Consider the following 21,751-nt stretch of genomic DNA (forward strand, 5'->3'; position numbering starts at 1 on the left):
ATCAATATTAATTTTATCTTTTATCATTATTGCTTTTTTTATATTACTGTATTTATAAAATTATTATTACTTTTATTTTATACTGTCTTTTTTAACTCTACTAATATTCCTATTATCATTAATTTATCTTTGTTTTTTAAATCTTATTAATATTATTTATAATGATAATGATAGTGATTCAATTGTAGTAATAGTTTTTATGGTTATTGTCCTAATTTTTGCAATTGTTATGTTTATTTTATTAATTTCTGTCGTAGTTATAAACTTTACTATAATTATTTTTACCATTAGTTATAATTTTTAGTAAAGTTATCATGATATAGTTACTATTTGTTTCTTTTATTCACATTATTATTAATATTATTATTTTTATTATATTATTATTGCAATTATTAATATTATCTTTATTTATAGGTGCTTTATTTTCTTTTCTTTTTTTTTTTTTTTTTTTTAGGTGTCTCTCCATTGACTAGTTTTAACTATATGAGTGACACCTAACCTTATTTATGTGAGTTTATAAATATTATTGTAAATTTTCATATTTTATGGTTAAATAAATGGATTATTTATAGTTATACTATGTCTATTCACCATGATGGTTTTATAAAGAATTACAAAAGAAATTTTTTTTTTGCTAAAAAATTAGTTTGAATATCTTTGTTCAAGCAAATTTGTTGCTTACAGGTTTTTTTTGCAATTATACCAACTTATACAACAAAAAAAGATGAGGGGGTAACACTTTTCTTTACATCTTTTATGATTTAATAGAAAATTTTAGTTTTAAGCATTAAAAAATTAGTCTTTTGTTATAAAAATGTTATTTAACGTAAACTAAATATTTTAAAAAAAAGTTGGGGTCAAAAATTTAAATTTTAAGCATACAAAAATTTGTTTTTATTGAAAAATCATCACGGGGGGACTTTTTTAACATTTTGTACCAATAGAGTCAAAAAATATAACAGAAAAATACATATTACAAAAAACAAAAACAGTTTTTTAGTGAAAAATTGACTTTGAAAACTTTTTTAAGCATATTTTAATGTTCAAAAATAATATTGCAGTTTCGATGTTTTTAACAATATCCGCAAAAAAAAAGTGTATACATTCTATATTTTTAAAAAAAGTTATCAATACTAAAATATTTTTAAGAAAAATAGTTAAACTTTTCAATAGTAAACAATATTGACTAAATTATCTAATCGGGGATAGTAGTATTTCATGCTAAGTTAAAAAATATTTTTTGTTTTAATGTCCAAATTTATTTTAACTAAATCAAAAAAATTACTAGCATAAGAAGAACCAAGAGAAAAACGCCTCAAATTTTTTTACCCTGATATTAAATTATACAGGCAAGCTTCTTTTGTTAAATAAGATTAAGATATTGAGTTGGTTATTCACTTCTTGTTTTAGAGAAATCTTTAGCAACATGCAAATGTACTGTTCGTAAGTTTTTTGCAATACTCCGGATGACAAAAATATTTTGTGTAGTTCTGCATTTTAAGCACAACACAAGTTTAACTCATACCCTGATGAAGTGTGCAAGAATTAATTCTAATGCTTGTTTGCCCTAAAACCCAAAAGAACATTTTGAGCGGTCCATATGGACCTTACCATTTTGAGCGGACATGGTGGACTATTAGTGGCAGCCACCAAAAGTAGCTAGTCAATGACTAGACACTATTATCATGTTGGAAAGTTATTGGGTGGTCATTTACAGCGGTATCCTCTAATTTTCAAATGAACCGCTTAAAATACCTATATAGGTCCACGGCAAATAAATGTTAAACACTAAAACAATTTTTACTGAGTATTTTTTTTTCTAATTGATGGTAAACTAAGGGTGTGTTTCAGACAACATGAACTTTTGGTGTAGCCTGACTTTATTATATTTAAACTTACTTTAGCTTTAAACGCTAAAGTAAGTTTTCTACTATTAAATTCATGTTTAAAAAAAATTTATATTGATTTTTATTTAGTACTTTTCTATGGATTAAATACTGGAATGTGCTACGTCTGTTTAACCAGTCGGTTGCTTTTAAAAAACAAAAGTTGCTTTAAGAATGGTTATTAAATGGTATAATAGTCTTTTAGAAATTCTAATAACCAAATGGCGAGAGTTTATCTTACTAAAAAAACTTGCTGTCGAGAGTTTATCTAACTAAAGGAACTTGCTGCCGAGAGTTTGCTTACCCAAGAAAAACCTTTGCAAGTTTTACATTGACTATTAATTTAAAACAAACACTTTTAGATAAAAGTAACTCTAAAATTTGATTTAGATTTTCCTCAGTTTTTTTTAGAAAATTAACAATCGGCAAAATAATTTACATTTGAGTTAAAAAATGCATGAGGAAACGCACATTTAGGAAAATTTATGTTTTATTTGTTCCTTATTGGGTAATCATTATATGCATACAAATCTTTTAGAATTCCGCCCCCTCAATCATTCGCGGTTCGACGTCTAATCATACGCGGCAGTCATGTTAATAAACGATAATAATGTGATCACGTAAATCAACGATGTATTCAACAACTTAACTTTAACGAGTTTTCCACTTTATCTATTTTTGATAAACAAAGTGACAAAGTTGAGAACCCAATTAAAATCTGTTAATTAAAAAAAAGTTTATACCTTTAAACACCAAATTAGATAAGAATAAATAAATTTAAGAATAAATAAATAATAAATCTAAAGGTGAAGGAGCTGAACTACTCCAAAAATGTTAACGGTTGTAAACCATATACTAATAAAAAATGGGGTTCCTTATTATTGTATATAGGACTGGGTCTTTTAATAATTTATAGTAACACAATATCTATGTATATTTCATATCGTATATATGTATGTATGTATGTATGTATGTATGTATGTATGTATGTATGTATGTATGTATGTATGTATGTATGTATGTATGTATGTATGTATGTATGTATGTATGTATGTATGTATGTATGTATGTATGTATGTATGTATGTATGTATGTATGTATGTATGTATGTATGTATGTATGTATGTATGTATGTATGTATGTATGTATGTATGTATGTATGTATGTATGTATGTATGTATGTATGTATGTATGTATGTATGTATGTATGTATGTATGTATGTATGTATGTATGGATGCATGCATGCATGCATGCATGCATGCATGTATGAATGCATGCATGCATGCATGCATGTATGTATGTGTGTATGTATGTATGTAAAAAAATTTGTTTAATTTTTGATAAAAAACTTTTAAAAAAAATATATGTAACCTTTTCCCCACCACCCGAAACAAACATTTTGCAGTTTGAAACAATGTTTATCAAAGTTTATAATAACAATGTTTTAGCAAAGCTATTCTTCCCTTTCGTCATAAGTCAAATCCCTAAATAAATTAACGTCAAAAAGTTATAAGAAAGCTAAACCCATAAAAATACAAACATAAAAAGCTATGTTTAACCAGTTATAAAATACATTTCCTAAGTTCACTAAAACTTTTATTAAAAAAATTGTTCAAAATAGTTAAATATTTTTATTTTGATATTATTAATAACTTACAATTTCGAGATTATTATTAACTAGTTACACATTTTATAGCAAAAAACAAATTAAATTATTACAAATAATGATATTCGCACCACGGTGACTGGAATAACAATTTCAAGTTTTTCTTACTTTGTTGAAATTATTCTACAGCAATGGTAGCGCAAAATCTTTTTAATTTCGTCTAGTTGATAATTAAGCTCTTTTATTTCTAGCTCAACGTGTGAGTTTTCTTTCTCAATTCTTTTTGCGTCCTTTAATCAAAGATACATTTTTAAAAACATTTAATTCTTATAACTGTAAAACCAATACATGATAAAACATAACTGCTACGCTCACTATATTATATATATATATATATATATATATATATATATATATATATATATATATATATATATATATATATATATATATATATATATATATATATATATATATATATATATATATATATATATATATATATATATATATATATATATATATATATATATATTTATATATATATATTTATATATATAAATTGTATATTTATATATATATTTTATATATCTATATATATATATATTAAGTTTACAATTATTAATCGTAATATAATAACTTAAAAATATAAAGCTATTATGTGAAAGAAGATCTTGAAGATCTTGAAGAGCTCTGAAACTTTGACTAGTTTTTGACAAGGGGAAGGGGGGAGATAAAAATCTCAAAAAAACTGTTGACGTAATCAATGGACTGCCTCTTAAAAATAAAATGATTATAGAATCAAATTAAAAAATCCTAAAATTTAATTTTGTCAAAAAAAGTTTACTTATTTGCAGGTATGCGCTACATTAAGTATTGTGCTCCACATTTTGCTGATTTGTTTATTTTTCTGAAATAACTCAAGCAAATATTATAAATATATTTTGTGAATATCAAAATATTTTTATTTATGGTAAAACCAGCTTTGTTTTTAATGCAGTAAGGTAAATCCTTATGTTTAGTTTAAGGTCGTAAAATTTAAAAAATCTATATACTGACCAAATTTTTTTCATTTATAGAAAAGTTCTCTCCAACATAATTTTCATTGTTTCTAGAAGTGTAAAATAAGCTCTTTCAAATAATGCTGTTAAAAAGGCAAAAAAATTTGCCCTCATTAAGTTTTAGGGGTTCAATTACATGTTATTTTAGGGTATTTCACTCTTGCCACCAAATTCGTTTCAGAATAACTTTATGTGCATTTTTAAAAGATGATTTTTTATCCATAATATTATATTAGTACGTAGAACCAAAAAGCAATAAAAATTTATGGTATTGAATTTGTGACACTATTTGTTGAACCATAGACTAAAATTCCGGCATGACATGAAAGTTTTAATAAATAATTTACAATAAGTGCCTTCAGTTTACTTAAAATCCACGTTTTTAAGATATATTACCGTTTATTGCAAAAATATAAGACTCTGAAAATACAATTTTTAGGTACTGACTGATATTGAAAGTCTTACAAAGAGTACCATAAAATTCGAAATAACAAACATTTTGACATGAAACTTTAAACATTTTCATGAAATATTCATGAAATATTTTTAACTGCATACTGACAAAAGTTTATCAAAATGAGATGGTCAAGTGGGGACCTCTGGTTCACTTGGCGTGGTATGATTCACTTTTATATTGTTCTTTATATTTATCAAAAAAACAATAAACTTGTTTTTGTGGGACAAAAATTAGATTTGTTTTGTTTTACAGTTGACTACATAGTTTTAATAGTAAATCTGTTACAAATGATTTGAACAGTTCAAATCATTGGTAACAAATGATTTGAACAGTTCAAATCATTGGTAACAAATGATTTGAACAGTTCAAATCATTGGTAACAAATGATTTGAACAGTTCAAATCATTGGTAACAAATGATTTGAACAGTTCAAATCATTGGTAACAAATGATTTGAACAGTTCAAATCATTGGTAACAAATGATTTGAACAGTTCAAATCATTGGTAACAAATGATTTGAACAGTTCAAATCATTGGTAACAAATGATTTGAACAGTTCAAATCATTGGTAACAAATGATTTGAACAGTTCAAATCATTGGTAACAAATGATTTGAACAGTTCAAATCATTGGTAACAAATGATTTGAACAGTTCAAATCATTGGTAACAAATGATTTGAACAGTTCAAATCATTGGTAACAAATGATTTGAACAGTTCAAATCATTGGTAACAGATGCACATTGGATAAACAAATTACTGTTTCTTGTTTCAATGGCAACTTTATACCTCGTTTTGTACAACAAAAGTGATGTTCTTTGCAAAATCTGCCTTGACAATCTCTTGATGGTGATTTTGCAATAAACAGATGAGAAGTAATTTTATCACATTTTTACAGAGAAGCTTAATTAGTTCATTTTATGCATTAGCAACTGTTGCATTGGTAAGTTATACAAACATTTAAGCCTTAAAGCTCATAAAATCATGTTCACATTTTGGCATATTGTACACACAATAACGGAATTTCTTTTAAAGCAGCAAGGATGCGCCAATTAGGCAAAATATTGTAAAGTTTGAAATATGTAATTGAAATATGGTTTGGTATGGTCTGGATATTTTATCTTATATGCTGCATAAAACATTATAAAGTTACACAAAGCAATTTTTTTTATATGTGTTTATTTTTTTCAATAATAACATATTTTTATCAAGCATTTTCTTTAATATCATTCTCAATATATTTTTTTTTCATGTAGTTCTATTCTAAATCTCTACCTAATGTAAATTTACGACTGCATTGTGGACAGTACTTTTAACCCGATACCACAAACTTATATGTACTGCGTAGAAACTTTAATGCATTTGAAATTTGATTTCACAAATATTGCACAATGCAATATAATTTCACAAATATTGCTTGTTAATCATTTAATATTTATAAAAGCCATTTAAAGCGAAAAAAAGTAGTCTTGTATCTAGTAATGCACTTTCAATTGCTAGCTAAAAATAAGCTCTAAATATAGAAAATTTGAAAAATTCTAAAACAATAGATAAATTTGTGTTTATCTATTGTTTTAGAGTCTATTTATTGTCATAAGACACTTTACTTTTAACGGAGTTGACTATTTGCTATGATTGAGAAACATTATTTCCAAATGAGACTCAGTAATTATATTCTAAATTTAGATTTTTTTTTTTTTTAGGCAGTGCTCCTCACAAGTTACATCAAAAGGTAATATGAAAGTTACTTTGTGACGTCAGCCAGTTAGTGAATGTATAATCAATTAGCTAAATTCACGCCATTGGTTATTATGGTAAATTGTTAGTTTATTTTTACTTAATTTTTCTGCAAATTATTAGTTTACAGGAAAAATATATAAAAATGGTAGTTTTGTTTAAAAACTTTCGCAGTAAACAAATTCTTTGAACTTTTTTTTAAAAAAGTTTGAATAAGGAGCTTTAGCTATATCCTAGATTTTGAAATGATAAGATGAATGTGCGCTTCTGCTTTATTCTTTATTAACTACAGTTCTAAAGACGGAAATGAGAAACCAATTAGGTTTTAATGCCTTCCTCGTATACAAGATATTCATAATGAATGCACAATTTTTTCAAAACTAATGGAATGAATTAGGATCATCATTTTATTTTTGCAACTTTGATTGGAGTAATGGTAAAGAAACTGCAACATCGTTATCATAGTTACCCCTTATTTTTATTCTTAAAAATCAACATAACATCAGCATAAGTACATGCAATTAATAAAGAATTGGATACAAAAAAGACTTCTGAGAAAAAAAAATTCTGTGACGCAACTCTTCCAGTGTTCCTGATACTGACTGACAAGTTGCTGACTGACAAGTTGCTGACTGACAAGTTGCTGACTGACAAGTTGCTGACTGACAAGTTACTGACTGACAAGTTGTTGACTGACAAGTTGATGACTGACAAATTGCTGACTGACAAGTTGCTGACTGATAAGTTGCTGACTGACAAGTTGATGACTGACAAGTTGCTGACTGACAAGTTGATGACTGACAAGTTGCTGACTGACAAGTTGCTGACTGACAAGTTTCTTAGAGCAACAGCAGGCATTGTACTTTATTTAAAAATTTAACATTTTCTGTCGTAATATAACTTTTAACGTAAACAAACGTTAAAATAGATTTTTAGAACTTTTTAAATCAATATTTCCTGACATAAAACAACTGTGAAATTAAACCACCATTTTTTTAATAAAATAGATTTGACATTTGATATAAACATTAACACTTGCATATTAAAAAAAGACTATAAAAAATTTTGTTGCTATACACATATACTAGCTATTGCTATACTAATATAATTTCTTTTTCTACATTCAAAAATTAAACCGCGCTACACGAATCGGACTGATAATAAGTATACAAAAAAGTTGTCGTAACTATTTTTAAAATTAAAATATGTTTATTAAAAATTTGGTTATATTATCATATTTGGATTCATCCAAGTTCAGCATATTGGTATCCAGTAAATGTCTTTATTATATACTCAAATGCCCGGGGTATATTATAAAAAAATTTACTGGATGCCCACCCCACCTTCCCCCTTACCACCACCAAAATAAGAATAGTATGAAAAATAAAGCTATTGTTTTTAGTATTCACAAAATATTCTGTATTTAAGACAGTTCACCAATCAAACAGTTAAACACAACAAAGAAAAAAAACATTTTTGGATTTGGTATCAAGTTTTTTTGATGTTATACCAAGATTTTACGAGCTTTTTTAGCAGCAAATTGAAAGTTACAACATCGTAATTACCTATCTTCGTAAGATCTGTTTCGATTGAAAGGATAAAACAGTCGTTAAGACAATCCTGTCCCATGGTAGCTCTTAGAGAGTTCTTGACAAGAGCTAACTTGCTAAAAGATCTCTCGGCTTCAGCCACAGATACTGGCAAAGTAATAAAGATACTAAGACAGATGCATATCAAATAACTTCCCATATATGCTATTCAGAAAATCTAACGGTCGATTATTTGTCAGTAGATGGCGTCGAACAGACGAAAAGTGGTGGAACTCATCAATAAACTTTCTTTCACTTAGATCATTTGAATACAGAAATACGGAATCTTTAATTTTAGATTCTTGACTGTTTGTTAAGTCCAAATTGATGTCAGGCGTAGATCAGATGGGGAAAAAAAAATGTTGTTGTTTCGAGGCTTAAAATCTCTCTGTAATCTAATGGATATAGGTAAAAAAGTAAAGAATTTTCATTTCTCTATTGGATGTTTTAAATTTTTTATGTCATCTGATGATGCCTCTTAAAAGTGATGCCAGGGGAAAACCGACCTGGATTCCTCACCCTCTGTGCGCCCCAATAATTTATGCAATTTTTTACTAAAACTGAAGTTATTCATGAAGCTGTATCCGAACAAAAACTATAATGTTAGACAATCGAAAAAATGGTTTTTCCAATATCTGGTTTATGGTTTGTCATTATGGTAAAAAAAATCAAAATTCAAAAAAAAAATTTATTGCTTTTATCTGCAAGAGTTACAGCGGATATTTTTGGTTTTTATGACAAAAATGTTCCAACAATTCACAGACATGGACCAATCCTCAAACTTGAGTATATTAATTTAGAATGCTTTGTAAAAGCTTACATTGATCAGAGCCTAGGAACAGCATAATTTTTAAAACTTATACCTCCCCCATCTTTAATTTGAGAGCATTAAATTACTAAGTTATTACCATTTTAAACTAAATTTATATTTATGAATACTTTTTATACTTGATCTATTACTATATACACACTAATAGTATGTACAAAAAAGTTAAGAAATTTCTACCTTAGGGTAGAGTATGTGATAAACACTTAGTAAGGTATAATTTTAAGGTATAAAACCTTTTAAGGTAATAGTTTTCTACCTTAAAAGAAATTTCACCTTACTAAGGGTATATGACATATCCAACCGAAAGGTCGAAATTTCTAAAAATTTAGTTATTGTGTATATACTACTAGATAAAATATAAAACCTGTTCATAAATAAAAACTTAGTTTAAAATGGTAATAATGTAAAGTTTAGTAATTTAATGCCCTCATACTTAGGATCAGGGAGGTAAAAGTTTTGAAGTTTTTTTTTAGTGTGTTAGTGTTCAAAAGTTATGACCATGTAAAGTTTAGGACCCGCTTATTTTACATCACATACTTAATTAACCATGTAAAATTTCCAAACATTTAGGGTAGGGGTAGCCACAAATTTTATATTTTTTTTACTTCAAAGGCATTTATTGCGATTTTCATCTTTGAAATTTATCTAAAATAACAAAAAACGCTGCGTATTTTATGACCAGTCTTTTACCTATTCCTGTGAACTAAAATCTCCATCAGTTTCAAAATTTCTTTAAGTACTGATGTAATTTCAATAGTTAATTAAAGTAGCATTAAAAACCTACACGATAAACCTTTTACTTCTAAATATGCACTATTTTTGCTTGTCTTCGTATTTTCAATTTTTTCCATTATCACATATTAAATAAATTATTGTTGTTGTTATTACTACTGTTGTTGTTATTGTAAAATATATTTATATAAAATTATTATGCTCAGTTGTTACAGAAATCTAGGTAGCAAAGGCTGAGCGCAATGTTAAAGTTGCTCAAAGAATCACTTGTCATTGGGCTGGTGAAAAGCATAAAGAAAACAAAAGAACTGGTAACCAGCATACAGTAATGATACAAGAGACACTAAAATACCAAGTAAAAGTTTAAAAAGCAAAAAAAAAGATCTTTTGAGGTTAAAAAGTACTTTTGTTTAGAAAGAGCATATGAATATGAAGGAGATGAATATGAATAAGAGCATATATATATATGTCTATATATATACAACCCTCGGAATTAGGAAAAATAAGGTCGGCAATAATTTGCCGACCTCAATCTTTTTGAGGTCGGCATCAGGTCGGCAATAATTATTTGATACAAAGGTCAAACCATAAAACATAGAGACGAGTTCGGCAATTTTTTGCCGACCTCAAATACTTTCAGGTCGGCAGTTAGGTCGGCAGTTAGGTCGGCATTGCCGAATGCCGACTCTAATTCCGAGGGTTGTATATATATATATATATATATATATATATATATATATATATATATATATATATATATATATATATATATATATATATATATATATATATATATATATATATATATATATATATATATATATATATATATATATATATACATATATATATATATATATATTTAATGAAAACAGCTTGCATAGCATTGATATGTTGATAGCCAGATATATTTAATGAGACCACATTAAAATATGCAGTAAAACAAAGCAAAACTAAAAATTTCATTTGAAAATAAACTTCGCAGCTTCGGACTTTCGCAGTTACAAATGTGCGTGTTATGTGCGTCAAAATTGCAGCTCGAAGACTAAATAGTTCAGTCGGAAATTCTCTAGAACTTTTGATGTTTTTAAATTATCCAACTTTTTTCGATGCACTAGATGGGTAAGGCTAGTTTCTGAAGCCAACGTAAGTTTTATTGACGAAGAGCTTTAGAAAAATCTCCTAAGCTTTAAAAATATTTTTGAAAACTAATAAAAGAAACCACTATTTCTTTATAGTCTCATATTATGGTCTCATATTGGATTAACAACATAGAGAAATCTGTAAATTACTTTGCTTACTTATCAGACCTGTCTAAAATCTATGACATTCAAAAAAACTCGGTTTAGTTGCAGCAGTCTCAAAGTGTTAAAAATATTATTTATATTAGTTAACTATACTAGAGATATTAGTTAACTATAAATAATACTTAAAAATCGTGGTGTCCTAATCTTTTCCCCTAATCTTTTCACCCTAATCTTTTCACCCTAATCTTTTCACCCTTATCTTTTCACCCTAATCTTTTCAACCTAATCTTTTCATCCTAATCTTTTCACCCTAATCTTTTCACCCTAATCTTTTCACCCTAATCTTTTCACCCTAATCTTTTCACCCTAATCTTTTCACCCTAATCTTTTCACCCTAATATTTTTACCCTAATCTTTTCACCCTAATCTTTTCACCCTAATCTTTTCACCCTAATCTTTTCAACCTAATCTTTTCACCCTAATATTTTCACTCTAATCTTTTCAACCTAATCTTTTCACCCTAATATTTTCAACCTAATCTTTTCACCCTAATCTTTTTGTCCTGTAATATTTTAAAGATTGTTAAAAATACACAACTTAAGAGTATAGGTTTGGGATCACAATTTAAAAATATATTTGAAAATTATTTTAAACCAAAAAACTTTATCAATCTAAAAACTCAAAATATTGTTGTTTACTCTCGAAGGCTTAATACAAGAGAGGATGGGAATAAAAAGGAGGAAGGGGTATGAAGCTTAGTCTCAATCGAATATGCAGGGAGCAAGGGTAGTATGTCTTATTAAAAGGGTGGGTGGAAATTTTTTACAGAACACGGGCAAAACAGTTTAAATCTAGCGTGGCTTGAGGTTAATTGAGCTTTTTTTAACGACTACTTTATCATAATTTCAATAGGATTTTATATGCATATATAAGTTTTATACTATAGTAAGGAATAAACGAAAACTCAATTTTTGAGAAATCGCGATTTACATAAAGATACGAGTTTTTAAAAGTCGATGGATTTTGAAGCTTGATAACAATGATAGTTTTTATTATTACCTGTGACTTATATACATTTGCTGAAATTTATAGTTTGAGATGTTATTTTTTGGTTGGTAAAAAGTAAAATTATTAAACTGGGGGGTATTAATAAGCTTGGAGTGGATGAGAAAACTTTCCAAAAATTAATATAGGTCTCCTCCCGTGTATTAAGCACTGCAGAGTATTGAATTAAGTATGTAGGCTGTAAATCATTAGAATTAATTTCATAACAAAGAACTCACAGGGCCGACGCGAAAAGTTGTAACGTGGGGAGAGAGTGTCATTTAAATTTTTTTCTGACTACTAAAAAAATATCCTCGTTTTTTGAAGTTTGCCGACTAACTAGTCTACATTTGCCGACTGACTTTCTAAATTTGCCGACTGATATGGCTAAAGGGTTTACATTTGCCGACTGACTTGCCTAATAGAGCCGAAGTTGCCGACTGACTTGTCTAATATGGTCAAACTTACCAACTAAATAAACAAAAAATTTATTGATGCGAAGGGGGAGGGGAGTATATAAGCCTACATCTCCATCTCTGCGCCAGCCTTGAGAGTTCGTTTAGAGAGCTACTATAGGCATATTTTTCAAAGAAAGAAATAAAAGATGTTACTGGTTGAAAATTGTTACAATTATGTAATTTAACCAAAAACAATTATAACCCAGTGGTTTCCGTACCTAATAAGAATCCAAAAAGTTCAAAAGAAGATTAAAAGATGTCTTTTTTATGTTTCGTACCCAGTGGTAACATATGCATCTTGGGCATTTTTAGAAGCTTTATTGTAGTTTAAGTACGCAAAATTATTAGCAAAGATTAATAGAGGTTGTAAATAAATGCACTAAAGCAATAGATGTACACTGTTATAAATTTTTTCAACAAGTATATCTTTAGGACGTCTCTTTCACAACAAATGCTTTAAGAACTTATTAGGAATTGTGTTTTATTGTTTCCAAAAGCGATAACTCTAACCCATTATACAAAATACTGCCGTAACACGACTGCTAACGTTTAATAGATATTGCCAACAGGTTTCCCTTTATCAGGTTTATCTTAACAGGTTTGCCTTTATTAGACAATAATAAATTCAACATTTCAACGTCAATATTATTTTTTTTTAATTATTTTCGGACATTATTTTATTATTGTAATGAACTTTTTTTATTGATTATATTTTTTGTATTTCTTGAGGAGACAGCTTTTGTTTATTTTTAACTGAAGATACGTTTTTTTCTTTTTTTCTTATTGTTTTCTTTTATTATCACATATTCCTTTTACTACTTCAGTTAAGTGCTCCTATGATTTTAATAATGTTAGCAATTTTTTCTTAAACCAACCAAAAAATTGTGCGGATGCAGAGTTGTTAGTCTTTGGCCTTGGCTTCGGCCCTGCCTTAATGCCAAAATTTTAGGCCTTAGCCTTGATTGTTGCCCTCGGACTTGGTCTTGGCCTTGAAAATTTTATCTTTGGCCTTGATTGGTTTGACCTTGGCTTTCCACCTTTTCTTTAAGAATTCAAAACTTTCTTTTGTGTTTGCATTTTAAAAATTTTACTTCAGTTGATTTTGTTTACAGGATCTATTATTGTTTACTTGAAAGCTTAATAACTTAATTTTGCGTTTTATGTCACAGTTTAAATTGCTACCTTTGACTAACAATTTTAAAGTAATAATCAATGGCATGATTGGTTAATGAGAATTTTACATTTATATATTAAGTCACATGGTATTTCTTAACGTTTTTTATTAGTTAAAACATTTCAAAATTTATAAAAGGATTTTCTTAAAATTTTTTTCTTAAAATTTAAAAACAGAATTTATAAAGGTTTAATATCTAATAACAAATAACAATATATCTTTAATTTAAAGATGTTGAAATTAATCTCTAGCTTTAAGCACAAAAACACATAAAATTAAAGAATTAAAAGTTTTAATTCTTTTTTTATGTGTTTTTGTTTTCGGCTTTCATGTATATCATATATCTTATATATTTCATATATATCATATATCTTCATATATTTCATATATATCAACAAGTATATTTTCTTATTGACTTCGTTGAATTCTGGGCATAATCTTGATTTAATTTCACAACATGTGGTTTTATTGCCGCAGCACTTGCTACCTACAGTTTTGGTTATGATTGGCCTTAACGTGAGGCACAAATTTAGGTCTTTAGTCTTGAAAATGTTTGCGTAGGCCTTGGCTATGAAAAACTTATTTATGGCCTTGGTCTTGAAACTCTTGTCCTTGGCCTTGAAACTTTTGCAGTTGGTCTTGGCCTTGGTCTTGCTACTTTTGGCCTTGTTAACAACTCTGTGCGGATGATTAAGCACTGAATTTTTTGAAAAATGATTTTTTTTTACTTTAATTCGTGTTATACCACGATAATCATAAGAATACTTAACGCTTTTTAAGCTAGGCATGCATTTTAAAACCAGTGAACTAGTAACGGACTAATATTTACTAATTAAGAAGTACTCTGTGGATTAAAAAAATGTAGCGGTGCAAGTTGCATTTATCACAACATATTTTGCTGACGGCAGGAAAACGGCGTTTTGGCAAAATGACATGTTTACTGTGATAGAAAGATACTTTCAACAAACCTTTTCTAAATACTGTATTCTTTCTTTTTGTTTCTGTCTGCATCGTTGGGCAGCAAGTCTGTTGCGATTCCTTTTTTCGTTCAAATTAATATTTTGTGAGTTTTCATGCTAAAAATAAAATACAGTAATAAAAATATTAAAACATCAAGATTGATTACTTAATTGGATAAAAGCTACAAACTTTTAAAAACCTTTGTGGAGTAAATCAAAAGTCTGTATGACCTTATTAAAAAATCTGTTACTATGTTATAGAAAATTCTGCAAAAATTTGTAGAAAAGGTAGCCAGTTTTATATAGAAAAGTTAGAGAGTTTGTTATAGAAAACTTAATTATACTCAATTACGCATCTAAAATGGCGAATAAGTTTATGACTCTTTTAATATTAGGCAAAGATTACCTAATTTAAATGAAAAATACAAATTAAAGTTAATATAATGTTTTATATAGCATCTTAAACTATATTATTAATACAATACTATAAATAAACAAAAAAGGTGTAATTTTTTTTGTTTAACTGCTTTTTTAAAGAGTCAGTTTTTACAAAGTAAAATTTTCAATATATGTTAAAACTTACAGTTAATGTGTTATCGTTTTTTTTTCCGGAAGTAGATGATTTGTTAAACTTTATTTGTATTTCTTTTACTAAATATTTATCAGCAGAATCTATTGTAAAGGAATCATTTTTTTCAAAAAATGTGGTGCTATCCTCATCAGTATGTTGAGAAAAGTAATCAACATGATCTACAAAACGCTTTTGTTCCAAAACCTAGATTCAAAATGCCAGATTTAAAAGCAAACATATATAAGGTGACACTTTCAAGAATACATTCAGGAACAAGAGAAAGAATATTTCCACCCAATTAAAGTTATTTGAAAAATTTAAACAGGTTTTCTTTACATAATGTATAACATACAAAACGTAAACATAATATAATAAATTATATTAAATGATGTTCTTACTGGGGTCGTTAGCAGTGACATTTGTTTGTTAAAAATAAAAACTTGCTTCACTAATCACTTAAAAAACTTTGGCAACAATATGGTTTAAAAAAAAACCCCACGCGTTTTTTTACAAAACACAATTCTATCAAACGTTACTTGTGACGATTTTTTTTTTTGTTTAAAAACGGAATGTAAATAAATTAATTCAATAGACACACTTTTACAACTTAGATTCAATACAAGAACTTCTGTGATTTGTGCAGGAATAGATAGTACGGCCATAGAAAAAGCTTTTTTGAAATGTGAATATTATTATTGGTGTTATAATTATTACTATTTTAATTTATCTATTTCGTCAATAATACTTTATATCGATTTACGTGTTATATATATATATATATATATATATATATATATATATATATATATATATATATATATATATATATATATATATATATATATATATATATATATATATATATATATATATATATATATATATATATATATATATATATATATATATATATATATATATATATATATATATATATATATATATATATATATATATATATTATTATTATTATTATTATTATTATTATGTAGAAAATTATAAAACAAACAAAAAATCTATACAAGTTTAAATGTAAAAGACTTAAAAAATTTAATAAGCTTAATTTTTATAGCGAAACAATTTTCAAAAAACTTCTTCAAAATTTTGTGATTTATTAGTTTTGTTTTAAGGCACTTGAGCACAGACAGTTGAAGCAGTTGGACTTTTTTTTAATGTTGTTTATACTTTGCATGTTCTTAATAAGTCAAAGGTTATGAGTCAGGTTATGAGTCACTAAGTATGACGTCTATATAGCAGTGAATCGATATCCGGTTGATAACCTAATTAATAAAGATCCATTTGAATCATTTAACACTTTTTTAGATTTTTGATTTTAAAAACCAAGTGTCAATAAAATATTTGTTACAAAATGTTTAACCGCATGGAACCATTAAATAGTTTTGTAACAAAGTATATAAAAAAGCAACAAAAAGGAAACAATTTTTTTTTTATAAATATAAATTTTTATCAAAAATGAAAAAAATATCCGTTGATGATAGTTAATAAGTATTGTCTTATATTTAATTGTTTTCTTTGTATACATTGTATATTACATTAAATTATGTTTTATTATCAGATGTTTTAAAAGATTACCAAATTAATAATACCAAACCATTTTTGTAATCATCAAAGTTTACTCAACTTAAAAATAAATATTTTATATATGATATGGAATAAAAACGAAATAACTTTTGTAATATATAAATGTGTATAAAAGATTTTTTTAAATTTTTATAACGCAAAGCAAGGATTTATTTTGAAAGCATATTTAACTTAAATTGCTAGTTTAGATGAGCACACTGACGTCACACTGAAATAAACTGCTGCCGAAGGCTTCAGTATATACATCGACTGACAAATAGCCTGACTCGAAGTGGAGTGCTGCTACATCAACTGAGGGTTTGGGATGGACCAACAAGCTTTTTCTTTCATTATTCTTTGCTTTTTTCTTCTTTTTCTGAATATGCCGTGAGCTATAAAGATAAGCAGTTGCTCATCAAAACAAGCTATAGGATATATATATATATATATATATATATATATATATATATATATATATATATATATATATATATATATATATATATATATATATATATATATACAGCGCCGTAACTAGCTTTTCTAGTGCCCTGTGCAAAATTTCATTTTTCGGCCCCCTTAGCCTAACTTTTTTTTGGAAAAATTGTAAATAAAAAATATATTTTAATTTATTATTTTTAAAAATTTCTTTATTAAAATTGCACTTTTCTCGCTTTCATTTGCGCAAATTCATTTATAACGTCGTCATAATTAATATCTTTAACAATGTTATATTCAATAGATATTATTGAAAGATTAGTTAATCTTTCTTGTCCTATAGTAGATCTTAAATAATTTTTAATCAATTTCAATTTACTAAAACTTCTCTCACACGACGCAGTAGTAACTGGAAGAGTGAGAAATATCCGGATAGCAATATTAATATTCGGACAAGACTCAATTAAGCCAAAGTCATGAAGTGCTTGCAAAATATCTAGTGGAGTTGCAGTTTTAATATTAGGTATTATTGTCGATGCTTCAAATTTAAAGCTTTGTATCTCACAGGTGAACTGGTACATATTTAAATCTTTGCTATACTTAATTGCTAAATCTGCAGCCGACATTTTTAAATTCAAAACGCTGGTCGATTCCAAAGACATACTATACAGAAAGGACAAATCATTGCAGATAGTTCGCAGTTGCTCATAACGCCAATCTAGTTGAGACAATAAAGTATCAAAAATCTTGTAAATTTGCATTTTGAACAAATGTTCTGGAGTCATATTACTTCCTTCATCTGTTGCCTCATAATTTGCCATTTTCTTAACTTTTTTCTTGCGTTTATCAGGAAATCCAGCCTGTAAATTCATTGTTTCAGCTAAATTCTTTGCTTCCTGAAAATTTTGTTCGAAATCTGCTTCTCATAGTCCTTGTAATGTACAACGTAGTGCATCAATTAATTTAGCTGCATGGTCTATCGATATATCTTTTCGTTGTAATGCCTTATTTGTTCTGTCAATGCATTGTAGAATTTTATTCCACATAGAAAGGGTACAGATAAATCTATAATTAATTAGTAACAATAAACTTTTTGCATTTGATACAGCTTCTGGATTTGATAAATCATTTGAAATCGATTCCAATCCTTTCTTTACTTCTGATAGATGTAAACTTAGTAATGTTATTGCATTGGCTTTTGATGACCATCTTGTGTCCGAAAACAGACTTCATTAAAATTTCCCATCGTGTTGTTGATGACGAGAAAAAATTGAATAATCTTTGCACAGTACCAAAAAAAGTTATCATTTCTGGTGATGTAGAGCCAGCATGGACACCAGCTAAATTTAAGTTATGAGCTGCACACGGTAAAAATATTGCCAAACTATTAATTTCCAAAATACGCGCTCTGACTCCTTTGTATTTTCCCGCCATATTAGCACCGTTGTCATATCCTTGTCCTCTGGTATCATTAATATCCAGTTTATCACCTTCTAGTTTATTTAAAATTTCAGTCGTTAAACCTTCTCCTGTTTTTTCATGTGAGTGAATAAAGTCGATGAAGCTTTCTTCGATCGTTACCTTACCATTAGAATCAACATGGACGTATCGTATCATCTGACTCATTTGTTCTTTCTTTGATATATCAGGAGTGCAGTCGAATAAAATTGTGTAGTATTTTGATTTTTTAATTCTAGATATGATTTCGTTTCTAGTTTTATCACCAATTAATTTTATTATTTCATTTTGAATAATGGGTGAAAAATATGAAACAGAACCTTTTTTATGTTTTTCAATACGTTCTTTTAAAGTTCTATTATAATGGCTAGCAAATTATATCAAATTTAAAAAAATTCCACAATTTGGATCTCCAATTTTTTCATTTGAACCTCTAAGAGCAATATTATTTTTGGCGCAGAATAGAATAGCATCTACAACGATTTTTAATATTTCACGCCATACCATTTTTTCTTCATTAATTGAATTAATTAAACAATCATCGAGTGTGTTCCCTGATCTTATATTTGTTTCCATCACTTTCCATTTTACATAATTGTTTCTGTGATCAGATGAACTTTCATGTTGTGGTATAACAGGATGAAGATGTCGCCAATCACGGAATCCTTTATGGGGGTCTGTAATATTATGAGATTTGTGGCCAAAAAGAATACAAGGGAAACAAAATATTGCATTTTGATTAATAGAATATAACAGCCATTTTCTTATAACCATTTCTCCATTAATATGTTTCACATAAAACCAACCCTTTGTAAATTTTCGCCCTGTATTGTCTGCTGATATAATGGTATTAACGTTTACATTATTGCCTTGTTCTGGACCATGCTTGACAAGGGAATATATTACATTATTTGAAATAGCAGGCCAAGAATTTGGGTCGTTGTAATTTAGCATTATTTCTTGTGGAATAATATTGACGTTTGGTGTAATAGATGGCAAATTTATAACAATATTTTCAATTTCAACATTAGTAGTACATGTATTTTCGACATTTGTACTTTCGACATTTTTATTTTCGACATTTGCAATAATATCATTATGATCAATTAAACTTATAGGTTGCAATTGTAGCACAGCATCTTCATCTTGTAAATCAGAACTAGGTCTAGATGTATTAGTTTCTTCAATTTGTGGATTTTTTTTAAGCCATTTAGTAAATTGCTGCGACATTGATTTGCATTCTTCTTGTTTTTGCTTGTTAATTTTTCTTTTTTGAGCGCCCGATAATTGTTTTGACATTGTTTGACTAGATAAAAATAATAATACTAAATATAAATTTATGATTTATCTCTGGAGCTACTAGATTACCAGATATATCGAAAATAAAAAATTGTAAAAAAAAATTTATCGGTAAATTGAAATATGTGCTTGCCAACGCTATCTTACGATTCAAGTGTTTTATTAAGTTTTTATTATTTTAGAAAGCTTACCTGATGATTTAGTTTAATGTAATTAATAGAATAATTGGCTTGATGTGGTTTAATAATTAGTTTTTTTATAGCTATTTTTAACCAATCTATATTTAAATAAAACAAACTTACGATGTTTTTATAAACGAGTATATTTTAAATTCTAATTGGAAATTATAAATTGTAATAATGTGTCATTAATAATGTGTCATTAATAATGACAATTAGTTTTTTTATGTTGCTTTGATTAAAAATGAAAATTGCTTCACACATTTTTTAAATTCACCACATTACTACACACACAATACGTTTTATTCTATTGCCCACCAGATATCGTTGATTGAATTCGCGCCAAAATATTACAATTTGGAATTGGAAATAAATATAGAAATTTTAAATTGCAGTATAGAATTAAGAAGCACTATATTGAAATACAATACAGTGCTACTTAATAGGAAAAAAAAATTTTAAAAAATTAAAAAAAAAATTAATAGAAGTATTTATTAATAGAACAAATAATTTTTCGTCAGTTTAATCCATCTACGGGCCCTGTGCAAGTGCACCTGTTGCACCTGCCTAGTTACGGCACTGTATATATATATATATATATATATATATATATATATATATATATATATATATATATATATATATATACGCATATAAATAGTACATGATTTATGTTGAAGCTACACAATCTATTGCTAATAGTTTTTACATTACTGGCCTTCTTTACCCCCAAAATATTTTCCAAATAAGCAATTTTATATACTTGAATATACTACAGGATTGTTTTACCAATTTCCTATATTCTTCAGTTTTTATAGCGAGTCTTTTTGAAGAACAAATTTTTGTTGTCTATAGAATAACTTTGATAAACTTACGAGAAAACGCAGCTCAACAAATGACTGTTTAATAGCTGACCAAATAAATAATAAACAACAACACTGGAAAAAAATGTTTGAACAAATTGCAGCAGACACAACTACTTTTTATGAGTGTGGTTTTCTTTTAAGAGGAGATAAAATTATTTTTATTTAACCTTACAATATTCGTGGATTACTTGAACTTATAGAAAAATTGTATTTCTTTTCTGCAAGCCTTGCCAAGAGTTTTGCAATAAAAAATCAGATGTTACATTTTATCTTTCTAATACAATATGTGATGAATTTATCAAAATTACGTTACATAAATAAGGAGATTCAGTCTTGGGTGATTTTAAAACTGCAGAATACTGTGAGTTATATTCTACAAAAAGATGGGCTCCATATTGAACGTTTCCAACTCCTTAGAAATGAGTAGTCACTCAAGTAAAAGGTTATTTTAAAGCAAGACCTTATATTATTAATTTTATTAAAGTATGTTTAAGATATTTCAAACTATGAGCTTACATTACTACTTTTATTACACTTGTAGCTGTTATGTCTTTAATTTATTCTTAACATATGTTCAACA

General features: G+C 27.2%; 3 protein-coding genes across 3 annotated transcripts; all 3 read right to left on the reverse strand.

The window, feature by feature from the left end:
* Positions 1-3,502: 3,502 nt before the first annotated feature.
* Positions 3,503-15,905, reverse strand: LOC105847774 (jun dimerization protein 2). The gene is made up of 4 exons (XM_065799169.1): positions 15,749-15,905; positions 15,363-15,554; positions 14,789-14,896; positions 3,503-3,783 (listed from the first exon to the last, which is right to left on the reverse strand). Exons 1-4 carry the CDS (start codon positions 15,767-15,769, stop codon positions 3,658-3,660), a joined length of 447 nt encoding a protein of 148 aa, XP_065655241.1. The 5' UTR covers positions 15,770-15,905; the 3' UTR covers positions 3,503-3,657.
* A 1,679-nt stretch (positions 15,906-17,584) lies between these two features.
* Positions 17,585-18,241, reverse strand: LOC136081178 (zinc finger MYM-type protein 1-like). The gene has a single exon (XM_065798475.1). It carries the CDS (start codon positions 18,239-18,241, stop codon positions 17,585-17,587), a length of 657 nt encoding a protein of 218 aa, XP_065654547.1.
* A 961-nt stretch (positions 18,242-19,202) lies between these two features.
* LOC136081179 (zinc finger MYM-type protein 5-like) lies at positions 19,203-20,126 on the reverse strand. Its single transcript, XM_065798476.1, has one exon. The coding sequence runs from the start codon at positions 20,124-20,126 to the stop codon at positions 19,203-19,205; it is 924 nt and encodes a 307-aa protein (XP_065654548.1).
* Between the last annotated feature and the right edge of the window lie 1,625 nt (positions 20,127-21,751).

Source organism: Hydra vulgaris, chromosome 06, assembly GCF_038396675.1.
Source record: "Hydra vulgaris chromosome 06, alternate assembly HydraT2T_AEP".
Taxonomy (NCBI): Eukaryota; Metazoa; Cnidaria; class Hydrozoa; order Anthoathecata; family Hydridae; genus Hydra; species Hydra vulgaris.

Bases quoted from the DNA above. Each gene is read 5' to 3' on its own strand.
- LOC136081179 (XM_065798476.1), bottom strand. From the start codon at position 20,126: ATGTCAAAACAATTATCGGGCGCTCAAAAAAGAAAAATTAACAAGCAA.
- LOC105847774 (XM_065799169.1), bottom strand. From the start codon at position 15,769: ATGTCACTGCTAACGACCCCA. The intron at 14,897-15,362 runs GTAAGTTTTAAC...TTTTATTTTTAG, and splicing joins AAAACGATAACACATTAACT to CATGAAAACTCACAAAATAT. The intron at 3,784-14,788 runs GTTTGTTGAAAG...CTTTGATTAAAG, and splicing joins GAATACAGTATTTAGAAAAG to GACGCAAAAAGAATTGAGAA.
- LOC136081178 (XM_065798475.1), bottom strand. From the start codon at position 18,241: ATGAATTTACAGGCTGGATTTCCTGATAAACGCAAGAAAAAAGTTAAG.